We start from the raw sequence: 19,923 nt of genomic DNA on the forward strand, positions 1-19,923 counted from the left end.
GACACCACCACACCAGGCTATTTTAAATTTTTTTTTTTGGTAGAAACAGGGTCTTACTATGTTGCCCAGGCTGGTCTCAAACTCCAGGGCTCAAGCATTCCTCCTTCCTTGGCCTCGCAAATTGCTTACATTACAGGCATGAGCCACTGCACTTGGCCCCCTGCCTCTTCTAAGAAACTTCCCCTGATTACTCCCTCCATTGGCCTCCCACTGCCTGGAGCATCTGGCCAACTCTTGCCCTTGTCTGGAGGCTGGCTGAGGCACAGCTCCCATTTTCTCGGCTTTCACACATGCAAGGCCATGTGTCCTCTGCTCCGGCCCCGTGCCTGTCTGCCCAGGGCAGATCCCAGCACAAGGCTGGCCCAGCTGGATATGTACCTGAGTTGCACTAAAGTGTTCCCCACTTCTGCTTGCCAAGTTTCCACGCAGCCCTTGACATCTGGCTCAGATGCTCCCTCCTCAGAGAGCTCTTTCCTGACTCCTTGGACTGGGTCATGGACACCCTCTGTGTACCCCCTCCCTGCAGCCATGCTTCCCTCTGTCACAACCCTAATGTTGCTGTGCCAGTCTGTACTTCCAGCAGTTGGGAACCTGTATGGACCAGGGCTAGGACTGGTTCTTCTAGGGCCCCAGAACCAACCCAGGCCTGAGCACAAGGTGTCAGTAAAGGCTTGCTAAATAAATGGAATATCACTCCTCTCCAGAGAGCTCATAGTCATCCCTCAAAACCCAGCTCAAATGCCCCTTCCCAGAAGCTCTCACTTCCCCCTCTCATCTTCCCTCACCCGCTTCATTGGTGACTCAAAGCATGGAACATACCCCTTGATGACAGTACACGTCACACTGTATTTTTGTGAGCACCTTAATGTGGTTTCCCCAGGTCTCCATGGCTGACTAGGACCTCTCAAACGCCAGGCCCAAGTCTGTCCATCTCCATGCCCACAGGGCCTGGACCAGAGAAGGGGCTGAAGAAATAGTTTTTGGTGAGCTTCTGGGTCCTGTGAGGGACCTTACTCCATGCCCAGCTGAGCTGAGCTCTAATTCTCTGCCTGGTTTGGGGTTGGTGGGGCTCCTGGTGCCCTGGACACAATGGCAAACATGAAGGCTGCCCAAGCCCTGGAGGACTTAGCGACCCTGCCTCTGCCATTTGGCTGTGAGTTTCTGTAGGAGCTCATGTGGTCGTCGGCGGAACTTCTTCTGGGTGAAGTAGAAGAGGATGGGGTCCAGCACGCTGTTGGCGCTGGCGAACGGCCGCGTGCCTTTGTAGGCTGCCGCAAAGGTCTCCAACACAGGGCAGGGGACGCCTGGCGTCGAGCGCACTGCCAGGTAGGCTGTCTTGGTGATGTGGAAAGGCAGGAAGCTGATGGCAAAGGCAGCGGCCACCACCACCGCCATGCGGGCTGCCTTGCCACGCCGCTCCTGGGCCACAGGCTCAGCTGGGCCATCCTGGCGGCACAAGCGGCGGGCCAGGAGACAGTAGCAGGCCAGCAGGGCAGCAAAGGGCAGCAGGAAGCCGATGACAGTGAGAGCCATGCCATAGGGCATATAGCGGGTGGCCAGGGCAGGCGGGCTGAGGTCATAGCAGACGGGTGCGTTTTACGCTGGATGGCCTGGGCAGCGAAGACTGCTGTGGGCAGGGGACTGGGGTTTCACGCCAGCCACACGGCTACACACACTAGCCAGGCGGCCGGCGGCCCCCACGTTGTGCACGGGGCCAGTGAGGTGGCAGATGGCCCAGGTAGCGCTGGAAACTGATGCAGGTGAGGAAGAGGATGCGGCCAGCAGGTTGGCGTAGAAGAGGAAGCGGGGGACCAGGCGGCAGGGCAAAGTCGCAAAGGGCCAGTGGTCACCTTGGGCATAGTTGTAGATGACGCAGGTGGCAGGAGGCAGGCAATAACAGTAGGGGTAGGCCAGGGCGAGGTTTAGGGTACTACACAGGGCCGTTCAGGGCCCGGCGGGATGTGCAGATCTGGGTAATGACACAGACGTTCAGCGGCAGGCCAGCCGCCAGCACCGCCGAATACACAGGTGGCAGCAGCAGTCGCTTGAAGTTCTCGCGGTAGACACAGGTGGTGGGTGGCAAGCCCAGAGCCTGTCCTGTGCCATTGTCCCACTCCATGGCTGCTCAGGTGAGTTTCCTATGTTCAGGGAGGCTGGGAAAGCAATACGCAGCCTGTCAGTGACATGCTCACTCACCACCCAGCAGGCCCTGCCCCTCCTTGGGCCCTGATCTCCCTGTCTGAACAGTGAGGGCACCAACTTTGTCAACTCTGCTACTCTAACCACCCCATGAAGCCCCACAGAGCCCTCACTTCAAGAAAACTTGTGATACAATAAAGCTCACGCTTGGGAGCAATCTGATTCATTTTGTGTGTGTGTGTGTGTGTGTGTGTGTGTGTGTGTGTATATATATATATATATATATTTTTTTTTTTTTTCCCCTTCGGCCTTCCTAGTGAACTTCTATTCATTCTTCAAAGCCCTGATCATATGTTTCTTTCTCTGTTAGTGGAGACTGATGGACTTGGGTTTGAATCCTAACTCTGTTATGTATTTGCTATGTGACCTTGATTTCATTTCACCTGAGAAAAGGGGGAATGTGGTGCCTGCCTCTCAGGGATGTCAAGAGGTTAGAAGCACTAAATCATACTGTGCAGGGCTGCCAGGGACTCCCTGGGGTGTGGAGACTCTGGTCATGGTGGATCCGCATGTCTCTCACAGACTGGGACCCGCCTGAGGAGAGGGGCCAGGTCCGGTGTCTCTCTGGTCTTAGTCCAGGGTCTGGGGCAGAAAGGGCCCTGATAACTCTTAGTTAACCAATATGAAGGGTCCACACACCAGGGGCTCACTGAGGACCGCACCCATCTCCTCAGCCTGAACTCCACCTTTCAAAGCCATGGTTCTTCTGGCAGAGGTCTTGTTATCTGTAAAATAGGGGAAGGAGGTGATACCCAGTTCCCCAAGGCCTCGTTCCACTTGAGGCTACAAAGGCAGGTTTGGTAGAGCCTCTGACAACACAGCGCCTGCTAGTGCCCAGAGTGAAAACAGCATCCCTGAAGGCAGATGGGTGAGGGACCAAGTCATCTGTTTACTTTACAGAGATGGAAATCCAGGCACAGTGAGGGGCAGGGACTGCTCCTTCTTCCTTCGTAAGTCAGAGCAGAGTCAGAACCAGAACCCAACTGCCCAATCCAGAAAAGGCAGCTTAGTGTAGCCCACAGACATGGGATGTAGAGGTTACATGACCAACTTCAGAGCTAGGCAGGCCTGGATTTAAATGTTGCTCCCCCACTTCCGTGCTGTGTGAAACAGGTCATGTCACAGTGTCCTCATAAGTGACGTGGCCAGCGTCCTCATCAGTGAAATGTGTGGTGATGACATTCAGTAGTGCTCAATAAATGCTATGCCATTGCATTCTACATCTTGTCCCTCCTCTCATTCTTTCGGGCTGGGTTTTGGGAGAGCCAGCAGCACAAATACCCTAAGGGGTTCCTTGATGGGGTAAGTCTGACTGCTAGACGCTCACCTCTAAACTGACATTGCCATATTACTGGTGTCTAGAGAAAATTTACAACTAAAATCCAATGGGCCTTTGAGATAATGAATCTAATCCTCCTCTTTTCCCATTTTACAGACGGGAAAAATTGAGGCCCAGAAAAAATATGAAGTTCTGCAAATACACTCAGTGGGTGGTAAAGGGTTCAGGCAAAGTATATGGACTCTGGTCCAGATGCTTAGGTTCAAGTCCCAGCTATGCCACGGATGAGTTATGTGGTCTTGGGCATACTAGTTAACCTCTGTCCTCCAGATTCCCCATCTGTAAAATGAGATGAGATAGTACTTGCCTTATAAGATTGTTGTGAAGATCAGTGCCTGGCATGGGGCCAAGTGTTTTCTGTTCTAAATATACCTACTAAGTAAGGTTATGGGATTTTAAAAAGTTATATTAGAGAAAAATACATTCTTCCCAACTTACAATTTCATTTTGGTGAAGCTATTTTACCCCAATTCTGGGCAAAATGATAGTGTTGGATTCTCTGTCTGCAGCCCACATCCCATGTCACCCTCAGTTACCAAAGATTCTTTGTGGGGCTTTAGACCATATGCTAGGAGTGCTGGGTGCCCAGCTAGGACAAGGCAGGCACAACGAGGAGACCAGAGGAAGAAACATAGCAGCCCCCCACAGCATAGCCATGAAGCCAGGATTAGCACAGGCAGAGAATGTCCATGCATCTCTTCATTCATTGGTTCGGGCCATTCTCATTCACACGTTCATTCTCTTGTTTTCACATGACAGGGATTCACTGAGTCCTCTCTACCAGCTAGATACATGAGGGCATAGTGTATAGGTGGACATGGATATATGGGGATACAGATACAGATATTCTAGTCTGATGGAGGAGACCAGTGTGAACCACCTGATGGAAGAGACTTTTCAGAGCAGAATGAAAGACAGAGCAAGGCCTGGGTGGTTGACTAGGATTTCCATGGGTGGAGAAGGGTGGGAGGACACTCCGGGTGAGGAGGAAGGTTGAGGGACACAGCACCCCTCTACCATGTTCCCCTCCTCACCATAACCCTCTGTTCTTGCAGACTGATCTCCTCTCACACAGGGTCTGACAAAGAAATCTGAGGAGAAAGAAAATTGCTGGTTCCGTGGGGCTGGCCTTTGAGATGCAGCCTCTGCCCCTCCCTGACCCCTCTCCTCACACAGGGTCTAAGGAGACCAGTCTGCAAGGGAAGAGGGTTGTGGTGAGGAGGAGAACATGCTAGAGGGGTGCTGCATCCCTCAACCTTCCTTTGGAAGGCCTTCACCCTCAGATCCCACCCCCAGGGACAGCCCTCTGTCTCAGATAACTGGGGACTACAGTCTGCCACTTGCACACCCTGGTGAGACTGATCCTCCTGGGACCCCCTCCCCTCCCTCTTGGAAGGAGGCAGGGGGCTGCAGGAGGGGATCCAGTGCACAGCTCTCTGGGAAAACCTTCAGGGCTGTGTCAGGAAAGACAGGCCTGACCATCACCCCGGCTCCCTTGTCTATTTTCTGAGGACCTAGGAGAGCTGAGCTGTTCTCCCAGTTCGTGGCAGGGGCTGGCCTCAAGGAGGGTGCTCTTGGCTCCCACCTCCAGGCAGCAGCTGACCTTGGCGCTGACATCTGTCACTAGCTCTTGGGTCCTAAGTCCTGGACCAGACCAGACCCCAGCCTCTTCCTGAGCTGGACTCTGCCCATGGTGCGGGGGGCTTGCTAACAAGTGGCTCTGACTACATCCTTCTCTCCATTCCTCTGCCCTTTGGGGGAAAGGCCCAAACCCTTTTCCTGACATTCAAGACCCCTGCCAAGCCCTCCAGCCCTATCTGAAGTACACCAGGGCCACTCTGCTCTTGCCTCTTCCTCTTTCGTCACACATTCCCAGGACGTGGAGACTCCCACACAGCCAGTGGCAGCCAGAGAGCCAGACTCCCTCTGCAGCCTCCCCATCTCCACTATTCCCTTCACACAAAGTGCCATTCAACTAATCTCCATTCATCAAAACCCTAAGTATCTATCTAGCTCCAGATCTCACCTTGCTTCATTCTTTTTTTTAATCCCCCCAGCTGGGTGGAATCCCTTCCTCTGGGCCTCCTAACTCTGTGGGCCTCCTTTAAGTCAATGCTGAACCCAGCCTTCCTGCCCAAAGTCACAGTTCCTTGCGTCTACCTGCCCCTCATCCCCCACAACCCCTGCACTGGCCCATGGCCCCAAGATGCACTGACACTCACAGGCAGCCTCCTGTCCCTGCAGCACGCTGGTGGTCCAGTGTGTTGGGGCAAAGGGAAGCCAGACCTGAGGCTCCCCACTCTCCCGCTCTCAGCTAGGCTGCAACTCATCTGACAGGGTGAGCAGCTTCAGCTTCCTCTGTTTCCTGGCAGGACTGTCTCTGACTAAAAGAGTCTCTGTGGGGGCCACCGGCTCCCTGCCATCCCCAACACCACTCCTAGCGCCTGGCGGAAACTGGGCTTAGAGGAGCAAGGCGGTGGAAAAAAGGCGTCCTTCCTGGAACGCTCCTCTACCCCAGCAGGGGAAAGAGGGGGGTGGGGGCAGAGGAGGAGGGGTAGGGGAGAACCAGAGGCTGTCAGCCCCATAGAACCAGCAATTTTCTTTCTGCTCAGCCGTCTCTCAGTCTTCGCAACTGTCAAATGGGTAGGGCAGTGATTAGAGAGCTCGTGGCTCCTCCTTTAGCTATAACACTCAGAGCCACGGGGAGTCCATCCCTCCTCCCAGCCATTCACTCCCCCATCTAGCCTTCCTTCCCTCATTCAATAGCTCACTCACCAACATGTCCATCTACCCATCCCTCCATGTGGCAATCCACTTATGTACATACTTACTCAGCCCCTTTCTCCCTCCCTCTTTCCCTCTTCTCCTTTTCTCCACACACATTTATCGAGTACCTACTATATGTCACCAGATCCTCCTACGTTCCCCCATTTCACAGTGACTGCTTCTTCCACACAGCAGGTGCAGAGCGCATAAGGAGTGATGGACATGGGCTGTGGAGATAGATGTGATGCCCCTGAGGACCCAGTTGCCTGTGCCACATCCTCCCCGTCCCCTCCTCACCACCAAACTGGCCTCAGAGATGTTAGGAGACCAGAGCAGGAGATGTGGCTCCTCATTGTCCCGGGGAGGCCAGATCCAGAGTGGGAAGCAACATTCCAAGAGGGTGACCTGGAGGAGGTGGGCTTTGATTTGGAGCAGCTGAGGTAGCAAGGCGGGTGGCAGGGGAGGATTGTGTGGGGAAAGAATGTTGCCTTGGGAGTTTGAGGCCCAGGTTCTTACTCCACCTTTGCCCCCAATCACTGACTAGATAAGCCCCTTCCCTTCTCTGAGCCTCCTGGGTAGAATACAGTCATACTGACCACCAGTGTGCTGGGAGGATGAAGTGCCACTCAGGGCGGCTCATCTTCTACCCTGGGAGGTACAGAGAAGACTCTTAGAGCCTAGAGCATCAGAGCTGAAGGTGCCCTTAAAGGCACCGATCTCACCCTAAAGCCATTTTTACAGGCAAGGGGATTGAGGAACAGAGTGGGAACGCAAAGTTTGGATCACACTGAGAAAAATCAGGTTTGAACTTCTGATAAACACTTGGTCAGTTGTGCACAGATCAAGCACCTACTGCTTGCTCAGGCCTATGCTAAGAGGTCACTTCTGCCAGCTGAGTGTGGACCTCCTGGTCGGATTTGACCTGTGCTGTGGCCCAGGAGAGCAAGGCGGCCTTCAGCTCAGCAGCCAGTCCTTTGCTGGGTCCCTGGGACAACCTCCCACAGCCACTCCCAGCAGGATGGGTCACTGTCCCAGGAATGGGAACAGATCTGAGGGCTCCTGGGAGGTGTTGGCCCCAAGGCAGGGCAGGGCAGGGCTTGGGTAAGAAGCCTAAGTGGTCTCAGTCCCTGCAACCTGGATGGATGGGAAACACAAAGCTGTCCCTATCATGTCTTATCCGCCCAGATGTGCGGATCTGGAGACCCCTAATCCCACCGCTCTGCTCAGATAAGGGCACTTGGACTAACCTCAGAGGGGAAGAAAAGGCTCATGGGGTCCCATTTGACAGATGGAGAAAGAAACTAAGGCCAGCTGCCCCTTCCCCACCCTCTTCTCAGGGGTTTAAGGGCATACGAGAGGCCTGGCCTGGCACCTCAACAACCACTGAGTACCCATTACCCACTGGCCTTTTAGTTCTTTGCCTTCCTAACAAAGTCTAGGTTTGAGGGCTCTCAGGACCTTGGAACTACAGCATCCTAGGGCTTGGGACTTCAAAGAATTTAAGGATGACTGAATCGGACCCAAGGAACTGCCCTACTCTCACCGGGCCTTAGCTTTGCCCATGGACCTGGCTAGGCCTAGAGGAGGGGGCGGGGCCTGAGAGGGAGCACTCAAGTCTGAGGGGTCATGGGTGCACCTGGGAGGGAGTAACCTGTAAAGCTCATGGAGAAAGCATGTCCACTGCTGGGCACTGAAGGACCAGAGGGACCTGGACTCACAACAAGGCTGAAGAGGGCATCACAGGCAGGAGGTCCACTGTGGGCAAAGGCACAGAAGTGGGGAATGAGCTTAACCTCTGTGAGAAATTAATAAATATAAAAGCCAGAGCAATGGATGAGCTCTGCAAAGAGGGGGCTTCAGATGGGAGGCCTGAGAGGAGCTGGCCCATCACAAAACCTCCAAGGTGCAGCCTTCTTCTGGCAGAGATCCTCCCTCCTTGACCTCCCAAAGTATTGGGATTACAGGCATGCACCACTATGCCCAGCCACGGCCAGTCTCTCTCCCTCTTTCTTTCTTTTCTTTTCTTTCTTTCTTTCTTTCTTTCTTTCTTTCTTTCTTTTCTCTCTCTCTCTCTTTCTTTCTTCTTTTTTTCTTTTCTTTTCTTTTTTTTTAAGATGGAGTTTCACTCTTGTTGCCCAGGTTGGAGTAAAATGGCACGATCTTGGCTCACCGCAACCTCCACCTCCCAGGTTCAAGCGATTCTTCTGCCTCAGCCTCCCAAGTAGCTGGGATGTACAGCCATGTGCCACCATACCAGGCTAATTTTGTACTTTTAGTAGAGATGGGGTTTCTCCATGTTGGTTAGGCTGGTCTTGAACTTCCGACCTCAGGTAATCCACCTGCCTCGGCCTCCCAAAGTGCTGGGATTACAGGCGTGAGCCACTGTGTATGGCCAGTGTTGTTTCTTAAATGCCTATTCTGTGCCAGATGTTTTATCTGCAGTCCTGGGCAATTTGGTGGGGGGTGGATTATTCCCTCCCCTTTACATATGAAGAAACTAAGACTTAGGAAGGGCCAGTGAGTTTTCCAAGCTATCCCAGCCAGGTGGCATTTCAGCACGTTCTTCTTGACTCTAAGGCCCCCTTCTTCATTGTTCCCCCGAAGTTGGAGCTTAGATGCTCAAACCAGGGGATTCCCAGGGGAGTTGGGTCTTCCCTGCGTTGAGACTCTGTAGCCATGAGATGGCACCAGCGGACAGCCAGCCCTGCTCTGTCACACAGCCAGTGAGGGGTGAGGGCAAGGCTGGTCTGCCCACAGCGGGAGGCCTCCCCTCGGGGCTGGCACTGAGCAGCCTCCTGACTGGGTTTCCAGTCTCATTTCCTCTTGACCCACTCCCCAACCTTCCTTCCACTCACCCTCCCCAGATGAGCTCAAGCTCTCATTCTCAGGTCCTCACCCTGGTCAGTGTGGTCACAGGAGCCACTGGGGACATAGCAGGGACAACAGGGTCAGCAGCAAGCCCTATCTGTCTGAGGTAGAGGCCCTGGCCCCAGGCATCCACCACCCATCCCCACCCCAGGTACACCTTTGGCAAAATATGGCAGCCCCTCACCTCACAGCAGGGACAGCCTCTTCCAGTTTCCTTTTTCCAGTTGAGGCAACACCCATGGGGTCAGTTCTAGAGCAGGAGCAATTCACTATGGACACAGGAAGAAATGACAAGGGGCCCAGCCCTTCAGGCTGCTTAGATCCTATGGTCTCAGGATAAACTTTACATGACCCCAGAGCCTCCCCCATCCCCTGAGGCCTTCATATCTAGCGGGGATGAGGGGATCTGTTGGCCAAAGGCAGGAGCTGGAAGGCTGAGTCACTGTCTGCCAGCCAGCTGAGGCAGGAACCAGCTCAGACCAAGCTGGATGTGGAAGAGGCTTCCTAACCTTGGCCTGCCTGCCTGCTGGGAAATAAAGGCCTGGAAATCCCCTTGCTGGGCCCCTGACCAGTGAGTTAGCGGCAAGGGCACAGGATGCCAAGGGTCAAGAGTTAGCTTCCTTCCCCTAAGGAGTCAGACAGGCTGGGATCGACCACCAACTTGCTGTGTGACCTAGGGTAAGCCACCTACCCTCTCCGAGCCTGGGTAAACAGGGCTACTTATGGTGCCTACCTACCATACAGAGTCACTATATCCTCTGTGCCCCAGTCATCAACACAATCCTGACTCTGGACAGCCTCTAGCCTGAGGCAGGGTTGCCCTGGAGCCCACCTGAGGCCAGCTTGAGGCCAGGTTCCTAATGTAAGTGCCTCCCTGGCACCCAGAAGACAGAGGGCCGGAAGCAGAGTCCTCTCACCTGGAGGAGTTCTGGTCCTACCTGTGGCATCTGGCTGGCTACAGAATGACAAACCTGGCAGAAGGGAACATGGAAGGCAGGGGCTCTGATTTCTCTTCTCCTTTCCCATTTCCCCTTCTCACCTCCGGCTCAACAGGAATTAAATCTAAAACTGAAACAGCCATTTTTAGTGAAAAGAAGAGGAAGCTGCAGCTTTGGGGAATTTGGGGGTTGGGGCTGCTTCCTTTGGTTTCTCTCCAGCCTCTTCAAGCTTAGCAAAGATGGAACTTACATCTCCCAAGACCCCACTATGTATGAGGGGCCCCAGCTGCCCAAGAGTGCACCCAGAAGCCCCACCACAACCTGGACACGTGTATTAATTGAGCACTGATGATAAACCAAGCATTGTGCAAAATGCTTAATGTGCGTTGTCTCATTCACTCTTCAAAACTACTGTTTCCACTTTACAAATGAGGTGACTGAGGCACCACAAAGTCAGCAACAGGTTCTTTCTTGGGAATGTGAATGAAGAGGGTTAGAGACCACGCGGCCCCAGTGGGCACAAGGCTGAGAGGTCAAGGGCAGCCCTGAGACTGAGGAACTGTGGATAGCACAGAGGCCCAGGGAGCAGCTGTGACAGGGCAGCTCCCAGTGAGCAGAGGGACGGCCTGTGGTGCCCAGCCCTTATAAGTCCACGCTTATAGGGCCACCGCACCTTCCACCCAGTGCTCCAGGAGATCCCCAGGGCCTCCTAAAAAACTCTTCCCTGGAGATAGTGGGAGAGGCTCTCGGTGCCTTGCTTGGACCACCAGGCTGTCCCATTTGTTTGTCTCCTTGTGGGAGAGGCTACTTGGTTCTCCCTTCAAGAAGGAACCTGCTGCTTAGCTGCAAGTAACACAGTTGGCTGATGGCCTCAGTTAGTGCCTTAAGGATCTGCCCATCCTCCCAGATAACCAGGCTTCAGTCTGTGGGGGAACAGATGGCCCAGGTCCAGCTGCCTGGCTAGCCTAGCAGTCATTGTTCAGCCCCTCTGTAGCTTCTTCACACTCAGTTCCCAGATCCCCTCTTATCATGATGACCCTGCCCTCTGATTTTCCTTTGGGGGATCCCCCTTCTCCCATCTAGAGTCTTGGGGATCTGGGAGTGATGGGTCTGTGATTGAAGCCTGCCAATTAGAGAAGAGTGGGCCCCTCAGGCCTGTAACTGGCTTGGGTGGAGGAGTGATCTTCACTGCATGCCTCAGAGTCAATTCTGGTGCTTTTACTGGAGCATCGGGAAGGAGACAGGTCTTCCACAGCATTTGCAAAGCTAGTAGAAAGCGAGGCAGGAGCTGCTGGAGCCAAGTGAACTAAGTTCCAGGCACTGTCCTGGGTGATGGAGATACTGCCACCAGGGAGAAGACTGTCCACATAGAAAGCCAAGGAATGGCAGAGATGATAGACGGGGATGCATCGTTTCCTGAGAACAGCATTGAGTGCCTGGTTTCAGCTGTGCCTGAGGTTTTACCTTTGGTGTCATGAGCTGATAAACTCCCCTTTTGCCTTAATCCATTTAACCTAGGATTCTGTCACATGAAACTAGGAGTCCTGCCTGTAGATCTGCACCTTGTGCCCAGGAAGAGAGGTGACATTTCCCTACGGGAAAACTGAGGCCAGAGAGGTTAGGAACTTGCCCAAAGTGCACTATAAACCCACCATGACACCCTGTTTCTCAGGAAGAGTGGCCTAAGAAAGGACAAAGAAATGGAGGTCAGGGGTCAGGGCAGAGAAGACCAGCCAAAGGGGCAGTGTCAGACTCCCTCCCTTTCCTTCTCTAACTGTGCTAGGAACTGGGGACAAGGTCTGCTTTGCCTCTGGGGCCTCAGAGACGAGTACAGGCTTTGGCTCCCAAGAGGCACTGGGAAATGTTGGATGATTGGATCCAGTCTATAAAGACGAGCCCCAGGGCTCTGTCCTTGGTGCTGCCTGGTTCCTTTTTTTTTTTTTTTTTTTTTAATATTTGTCTTGGCTGATGTGGAGATTTGTCAAGCAGAATGAAGGTAATGGGTTCAGGAGTAGCACCTCTGAGACTGCTTGGGTCCCCCAGTCCCCACCTCAGGAAAGGCAGGCCACCAACCCTGCCAAGTGGTTATTGTGGGTTATGATACTGCCCATTTCCCAGGCAGACCCTGAGGCCCGAAGGTAGGCAGTTTTGTCCACAACTCGTACAGGTAAGGTTTGGGTGTGGAGGGGGAGCCTCAGGGAACTCCTCCCCTCCCGTGAAAGGCAGCCCTTGCCTTGATTCCTGCTCTGATCGTCCCTAGCTCTTCCTAGGGCCTCAGCCCACCTGGCAGAGATAAGACATCCAGCTGGACCCAGGGGTCAATGACAGGCCTCTGAGTTCCAAACAGTCAAGGCTAGGGAGGCCTTAAGGTCACCCGACCCAGAGGTCTCCCCACCATCCCCTCAGAGAAGGGGGCTCTCTGAAGCCTTCCTGATTGGGCTTATTTGGCCCCTGCCTGCATACTTCCCATTACAGGGAGCTCACTCCTCTCCTAGGCCACTGCATTCCACCTTGAGAAAGCCCACTGGGAGATATGCTTTGTCACACCAAGCCCCGAGATCTGTCCCTAGTGACTGCTCTCCCACACCGGTCCAGCTTGCCCCTGGGGCCATAGAGCTTGGCTGCCCCAGGACACCCTGCAGAGATTGTCCCAAGACCATCCATCTATTGGTCTTCATTCTCACCAGGCAATTTCAGGCACATGTCCAGGCCCCAGGAGACCTAGTGGTGGATCCTCAAGGATGAGGCTGTGGTCTGTGACTGTTTTCAAACCTGAAGACAAAATCCTTTGCTACCCTCTGTCCTGTTTCATTGCCTGCCTGGGGCCTGTAAAGGGGACATGGTCTCTTCTTTTGGGAGGAGGAAACTAAGGCCCCCAACAGCTTAGTTACTTGCCAGGGCCACCAATCCATCAGTGATCTTCCAATCAGCTGAACTGCCTGCTGCCAAACCCCAAATCTTCACCCTCAAACTGGCCCATTTCTGGCCAGTCCAGTGTGGGAAGAAGAGGGCTTTGTGGGTGTCTGAGGGGTGGCCTGGGAGGAAGAGGTCAAAGTCAGGGGCAACTACCTCATTCAAAGTGCAATGTAGGAGGTCAGCAGGTGACAGGTGGCTCCCGCGGTGGAGTGTGCATGAAGAACACAGGACAGGCTGGGTGCGGTGGTTCACACCTGGAATCTAAGCACTTTGGGAGGCCAAGGCGGGAGGATCACTTGAGCCCAGAAGTTCGAGACCAGGCTGGGCAACATAGAGAAAGCCTGTCTCTACCAAAAAGTGTTTAAAAATTAACTGGGTGTGTTGGTGTGTGCCTGTAACCCCAGCTACTTGGGAGGCTGAGGTGGGAAAATCGCTTGAGCCTGGGAGGTCGAGGCTGCAGTGAGCTATGATCACACCACTGCATTCCAGCCTGGACTACAGAGCAAGCCCCTGTATCAAAAAAGGATGCAGGACAGACCCCCTCAGGTGGTCACTTAAATGACACCTTCTCCATGGGACCTTCTCCTACAACTCTAAGCTAAAATTATAATCTCCTACCCAGCACATGCACACGTGTGATTCCCATGCCCCTTCTCTGCTATATTTTTCTCCTTAGCATTTAAAATATATTAATACACTGTTCTACTTATTTATTGGTCATTGTCTCTCTCTCCTGACTGGAACATAAACTCCACCAGGGCAGGGGTTTTCATGTTTTTTTCACTGCTGCATGTACTTAGGACAGTGTCTGGCATATAGTAGGTGCTCAATAAATATTTATTGAGTGAATGAACAAATAAATTCCAGAGGTGGTTCAATTATGTCTACACAGAGAGGACTGGCTGCACGGGGGACTTTGCTTGAGGCTGTTCATATAGCAAGCTGTAGTTCGTACTTAAGAGTATGTGTTTATTGGGGATTGGGAGCAGATAGAGATTAAATGTGAGCACCAAAGGCCTTTAAGCCAGCCCTGGGGCTGCTTCTGCCTGGCTGTGTGTGTGAGATTTGGGCTGTGAACAGTCCCAGCTGAGAGGGGTGAATAGGACTTGGCCTGGCAGGGCTGGGCAGCCTGCATCTCCCTCCTGCCCGGTCTGAGGTTTTCTCTGGCACTCTCACCTCCCTGCACAGGATCACTCCCTCTGCACTGGGCCCCCGGCCCACAATCTTTCTGGCTTCTTTCCCTTCCCTTGCCAGCCTAGGCCTCCCTCCCAGGACCCAGGATTCCCATGAACACAACCAATCAATTCATGTCCTTCATTCATGGTGCCACCAGACTGCTCCATCCTGCACTGTGGGGCTGAGTAGAGCTGGAGGACATGATTCAGTTGAGTGCCTAAGGCCCTGCAGACCCTGTCACTGCCCCACTTGGCTGGGTCCCCAAACTTCTGTCTGTCCTAGGGCATCCTCTCTCCTCTCTCTTCTAAGCCTTGGCCCCATCTTTCTTGTCAGTCCCATACCCTCAACCCTACCAGCCCTCAACTCCTCCTTCAGAGCAGACAGGCTTTCAGAGGGGCTGCCTTCAGTTTTCCACTGCCCAAATAAACCCCATGTCTGCACCTTCTCTCCTCACCCCTCCACAGCCCCGCGGGACCCCAGGTACCGCCTCCTGCCCCCTCTTCAGCACCCTCCCTGTGCTGCCTCTGCTCGTTCCTTTCCCTCAGCCCAAACACTCTCCACTCCCCAGTCTCTCTCTCTCATCTGAGCAAAATGTCTTCCTTGACCTCTCGTGCCTCTCCGTCTGTTCCTCTTCCTTCCTGCACAATCAAGCTTCTGGAAGAGTCACCCACAAGCCCTGCCTCTACTTCCTCCCTGTACCCATTTCTCACCCCCTTACAGTCAGGCCCAGGGTAGAGCAAGGAGCCTTTGGGCCCAGCTCCGGGAAGAGCAGTGGGTACTCTGTCTTCTGGGTGAGGCTGGCAAGATGGAACCAAGGAGCCATCGACTGCCTGAGCTCCATCCACAAGGAAATCTCCAAAGTGATCTTGACAACACAGGCCTTGGGGAGAAAACAGGCCACTGAGGGTGACTGGGCTTGACATCCCTGAGCACCACTCAGGGCTGGTGCAGGGTTTGGGGAGGAGAGCCACCTCTCTGGCTTCCAGGAAAGGGCCTGGACTCTGCCTGGAAGGTGGGCAGGGATCAGGGCTGGCAGGGGCACCTCCAGGACATCTGTTTAGCAGGGGATTAGGGAGGTGACTGGTTGGGATGATACGTTTGCATGGCTCATGACACTGGTTTGAGAAAACATCAATGGTTTCTGTCACAGAATAGGAGGGGTCGTTGCTTATGGAGCAGGTGAGGGTGGGGGTACACGGCTCTCCAGATTACTCCCTGGCACTGCCCCTGGGGACACAAAATGTGAGGATTCCCTCCTGGAACAGGTATGTCCTCAGAGTTCCCCAGAAAACCCAGAGTTCTTCAAGCCCCAGACCATGGAATTAGATCCAAATGCTCAATCCCAGCATTTGTACCCCTCTGTCACCCATCACTGTTCCCTCTGCAAAGCTTGGCACTCAACAGATGTGGGGGTTCCCGTCCTGACTCCACAGCTTATGAGCTGTGATTTTACCTCTCTGAGCCTCAGAGTCCTTAATTTTAAATACTGTCAACAGTCACAGCATCACTGGGGGCTCAAATGAAATAGTGGATCTAGATCACTAGCCTAATATCTAGTGCACAGTAAGTATTTGCTCAGTGGGGCTTCTATTATCGCCCATAATTTTATCATAGATCAGCCAAACTCATGAGAAATGACCTCCCTTGCAAGCCTTGCTCCCTTCCTTTCTCCCTCCCTCCCTCCATTCATTCACTCATTCGCCATGCATTTACAAGGAGTCTCACAATGTGCAGGCACTTTTCTGGGCTCTGTCCTTTGAGGAGCCCCTGTTAGTGGAAAAGACAGATGAATATGTACACCCATGGGTCTCTGGGAAGACAAAGGAGGTCTCCAACCCTGTCTGTGGTATCAAGGAAGGCTTCCTGGAGGAGATAATTCTTTGGTGCAGTGTGGAAAGGAAAAGGCAGGTGCTCTAGGCAGAGAGACCTGCTGGAGATGTGGGACCTCAGAGTACCTGCACGTGTCTGTGTTTGCAAGTGCTGAGGGGCCCTGCAGGAGGTAAGACCATGGGGTCATTAGGTCCAGGCCCAACAGGTCTCAAAATGACAGGCTACACATGTGGCCTCTGCATTGAGGGTGCCAGCTGAAGAAAGTCCTCATTGGGAGACCCCTTTCTAAAGCAGGGCAGAGGCATGATCAAATTTGAGACTTAGAAGGTCCCTCGGGCTGCTAGTTGGATGATGAATTGGTTGTGGTTGGATTCAGAGAAAATAGAGCCTAAAAAGGGATTGTGGCCATAGAATGGGGAGCTCCAGGGACCAGCCTGTGGTAGACTCACGTCAAGGATCTCAAATGATAGGCTCACAGCAGTCTTCCCTGCCCCCTAACAAATCCTTACAGCCAGAGTACTGGAAAGACAGATGTCCCACACCAGTCCTCAGGTCACAGGTGGAAAACTGAGATCCAGAGCAGGCAAGAGGATGCTGTAGCCCTGCATGGAGCTTGTGGGGAGCCACCTATCTCTGTGTCCTGTCACCAAGCCTGCTGCTCCAGCCTGGCTCTCCTCTCCAGGGGCAGCAAAGGCATGGCTTTGATAGCGGGAGACTTGGAGGAGTAAAAGGATGACTTGCTCCAACTGCCAGACCCATGCAGGCCCTCCTCCATCAGACAGACTGGGGAGGGGAGCCCTTAGAGCTTCCAGAGTTCTCTCCTCTCCTTTGCACCCATTTTGCGGTGAAGGAAACTGAGACCAAGAGAGGAGAGACATTCGGTTCCTGGGATAGCACAACCATCTGGACATGCGATGTCAGCTGCAGGAGACAGAATACCTGGCCCCGAGGGCTGACCTTGCCCCTGGGCAGCTGGATTCACAGTTCCCGAGGACACTCAGCTGGTGAGGGGTGGAGCTCTAATGGCACCACTGTCTGGCTTCTGCCTGGCCCTCGTGCCCAGCACCATTTCCAGGAGTCACTTCCTTTCCATCCTAGCCTGTGTCTGTAAGCCATGGCTGAGCAGGATAGAACAGGAAGGAACCGTGTGCCATCTTGTCCAGATCACTGTGGATGTGGGCTGGTCCCTTCTTGGATGGAAGAGCCTGGGCCCCACCCTGCCCAAGGGAGCCAGATGTCCTCAGCACAGCTCAGCTAGTCTGTGCCCCACTGGCTCTTCCAGGGTGGGCTTGGGTGGTGAAGCCCGACTCTGGTTCTTGGAGTTTACAGACTTGACCTGGCACCTTGAGTGTCCGGTCTATGCTTGACCTGGACTGTACTAGGGCATGAGGATGGGCTGAGGGAGCGGATGAGCTGATATAGCAGACACAGTTACCAGCCATTTAGAGTAGTCAGTACCAAGTGCCTGCTGTCCTCTAATCCACCTGGAGAGGCCAGCAGGGCAGGACTTGCAATTTCTCTGGTGAAAAAACTGAAGTCCCACTTTATGTCAATCACCAAGCCCTGTTTGTGCTCCATTTTCACATGTCAGACTCCTCTTCTCTTACCCCATGGCCCCTCCTCCGACCTAGACCACAGCCTCCTCATGCTTTCTGGTTTTCCATCTCCAGGGCCAGTCCAGCCCCTTTCTGTGGCCAGATGGACCCTTGCTCAGCAAAAGTCTGACTTCACTGTTTCTCTTTCTACACCCTCTCTATATCTTCCCAGTGCCTGAGGATAAAGGCAAATCCAGTTCCTGTTGACCTCTCCACTCTCAACTCCCACTCCTGCCCCTTGCACGCGATCTGCTGAGCTCTGATTTACTTTCAGTTCCTGCTCTTCTTTTCCCCCTCGTCAGTGCTGTTTCCACCACTGGATTTCTGTCTCCCCACATCTGTGGCTGGTCAACTCCCATTGTAAACTCAGGGACAGGGGACGCCCAGGTCCTGCCCACAGGCGCTCAGTGGGGACAAGGGACATCTACCTGATGATCCATAACCCGAAGCCCCAGAGTCAGTGCCCCAGAGTCCTGCCAGAACACAGGCAGGGAGGGATGGTTCCACAGGAGAGAAAGCTTGGTGAGGAGGTGACAGTGAAATGGTCAAGTGTATGTGGAGGTAAAAGGCAGAGTCCGTGAGAGGCCTGTTGAAGGATGGTGAACAGAGCTGGAGCTGCTCTGCATGTGCTTGAAAAGAGGCCCAAACTAATAATGATGAAAATACGATTGTTGAAGACTTAGTGCGTGCCAGATGTGCATTGCCTCATTTAGTCCTCATAAGGACCCCGCAAGGTGGGACTGGTTATGATCTTCATTTTATACTTCTGGTGGGGAAACTGAGGCACAAAGTTTAGCTCAAGGTAGCACTGGGAGAAAGAATGACTCCTGGGCTATTCTGAACCGAGGCAGCCTGGTTCTAGAATGCATATTCTTAGCTCCTACAATAGAGCAGGGCTGGGCTAGGAAGGATTTCAGGTGGCAGGGAAATCCAGCCCCTCTACTGCTCTGACCCAACCTGCCTGGGGCCAAGACTGCCCTGGCCTCACCCTTCCATCAGTCACAGGGCCTCATAAATGCTGCGTCCTCTAGGAAATCTTCAGGGATCAAATAGAAGGATTCCCTCTACTTCTTCCAGGGCCCTAACAGGAAGCCTAAGGTAAGGGATACCCTTCTAAGCAGAACTTCCCAACCCTGGCTGCCCATCAGATTCCTGGACTCTTTCTGGGGAGGAATGTTTGCCTGTCCAGCATCTCTTCCTATTGGGAGCCTCTCACCCCATTCAGTGGAGATTTTCTTCATTCAAGGTGGTAACCAGACCCAGGATCCATCCAGACCCTTTGCCAGTGATTGGTTCAGGGGCAACCAATTAGAGTTTGCCCCAGGAATTTTTGTGGAATCAGCATGAAAGGTTCTCACTCTTTTTCTCCTGGATTATTAGCTGTGCGGACCATGAAAGCCTGGTGCTTCTGGAAAGAACTTGAGTGAGAATGTAGGAACCTGGTGGAAAGTCAGGAGAGAGCTGTTCATGGCATCCTTGTAAGTGCTGGATCTAGCCATGTCAGATCTAGGTCTACCTTGGACTTTTTATTTATATAAACTGATACACCTTTTCTTGCCCAAGCTAGTTGCATTTGTCTCTTGCAACCAAAATAACCCTGACCACCCAGACACCAAAAGCACAGGCAAGAACAATAACAGCAAATTAAGTAAGTTGAAATTTATCAAAATTTAAAACTATTGTACATCAAAAGACATTATCAACAGAGTTGGAAGGCAACCCACAGAATAGGAGCAAATATTTGCAAACTATATGTCTGATAAGGTATTAATATCTAGAAAGTATGAAGAACTCCTACAAACTAAACAACAAAAGAAACAACCCAATTCAAAAATCAGCAAAGGACTTAGATGTTTTTCCAAAGAAGATATACTAATGGCCAATAAGCACATGAAAAGATGCTCAACATTACTAATCAATAGGGAATGCAAATTAAAACCACGAGATACGACTTCACACCCATTAGGATGGCTGTTACTAAATAAAAAAAAAAAAGACCAACCTAGGAAATAAGAAGTGTTGGTGAGGATGTGGAGAAACTGGAAACCTTTGCATTACTGGTGGAATGTAAAATGATGTGGCCTCTGTGAAAAATATTTTGGCTGTTTATCAAAAAATAAGCATAAAATTACCATATAATCCAGCAGTTCTACTCCTAGAATTCCAACCAAAAGAATTGAAGGCAAGGACTCAAACAGAAGTTTATATATAAATGTTCATAGCAGCATTATTCACAATAGCCCAAAGGTAGAAACAAGCTAAACATCTGTAGATGGATGAATAGATAAATAAAATC

At 52.6% G+C, this 19,923-nt stretch overlaps 1 protein-coding gene across 1 annotated transcript in view; it reads right to left on the reverse strand.

Annotated features, from left to right (window-relative positions):
- Nucleotides 1-826: 826 nt before the first annotated feature.
- Nucleotides 827-19,923, reverse strand: part of P2RY6 (pyrimidinergic receptor P2Y6) — a 25,832-nt gene continuing 6,735 nt past the window's right edge. Inside the window, 5 exon segments of the mRNA XM_017894485.1 lie at nt 827-1,596; nt 1,599-1,687; nt 1,690-1,782; nt 1,785-1,942; nt 1,944-2,153. Of these exon segments, the coding sequence (XP_017749974.1) occupies nt 1,126-1,596; nt 1,599-1,687; nt 1,690-1,782; nt 1,785-1,942; nt 1,944-2,119 (987 nt within the window). The 5' untranslated portion in view covers nt 2,120-2,153 and the 3' untranslated portion in view covers nt 827-1,125.

The sequence above is a fragment of the Rhinopithecus bieti genome, unplaced genomic scaffold (assembly GCF_001698545.2).
Source record: "Rhinopithecus bieti isolate Rb0 unplaced genomic scaffold, ASM169854v2 scaffold_21412, whole genome shotgun sequence".
NCBI classification, from domain to species: domain Eukaryota; kingdom Metazoa; phylum Chordata; class Mammalia; order Primates; family Cercopithecidae; genus Rhinopithecus; species Rhinopithecus bieti.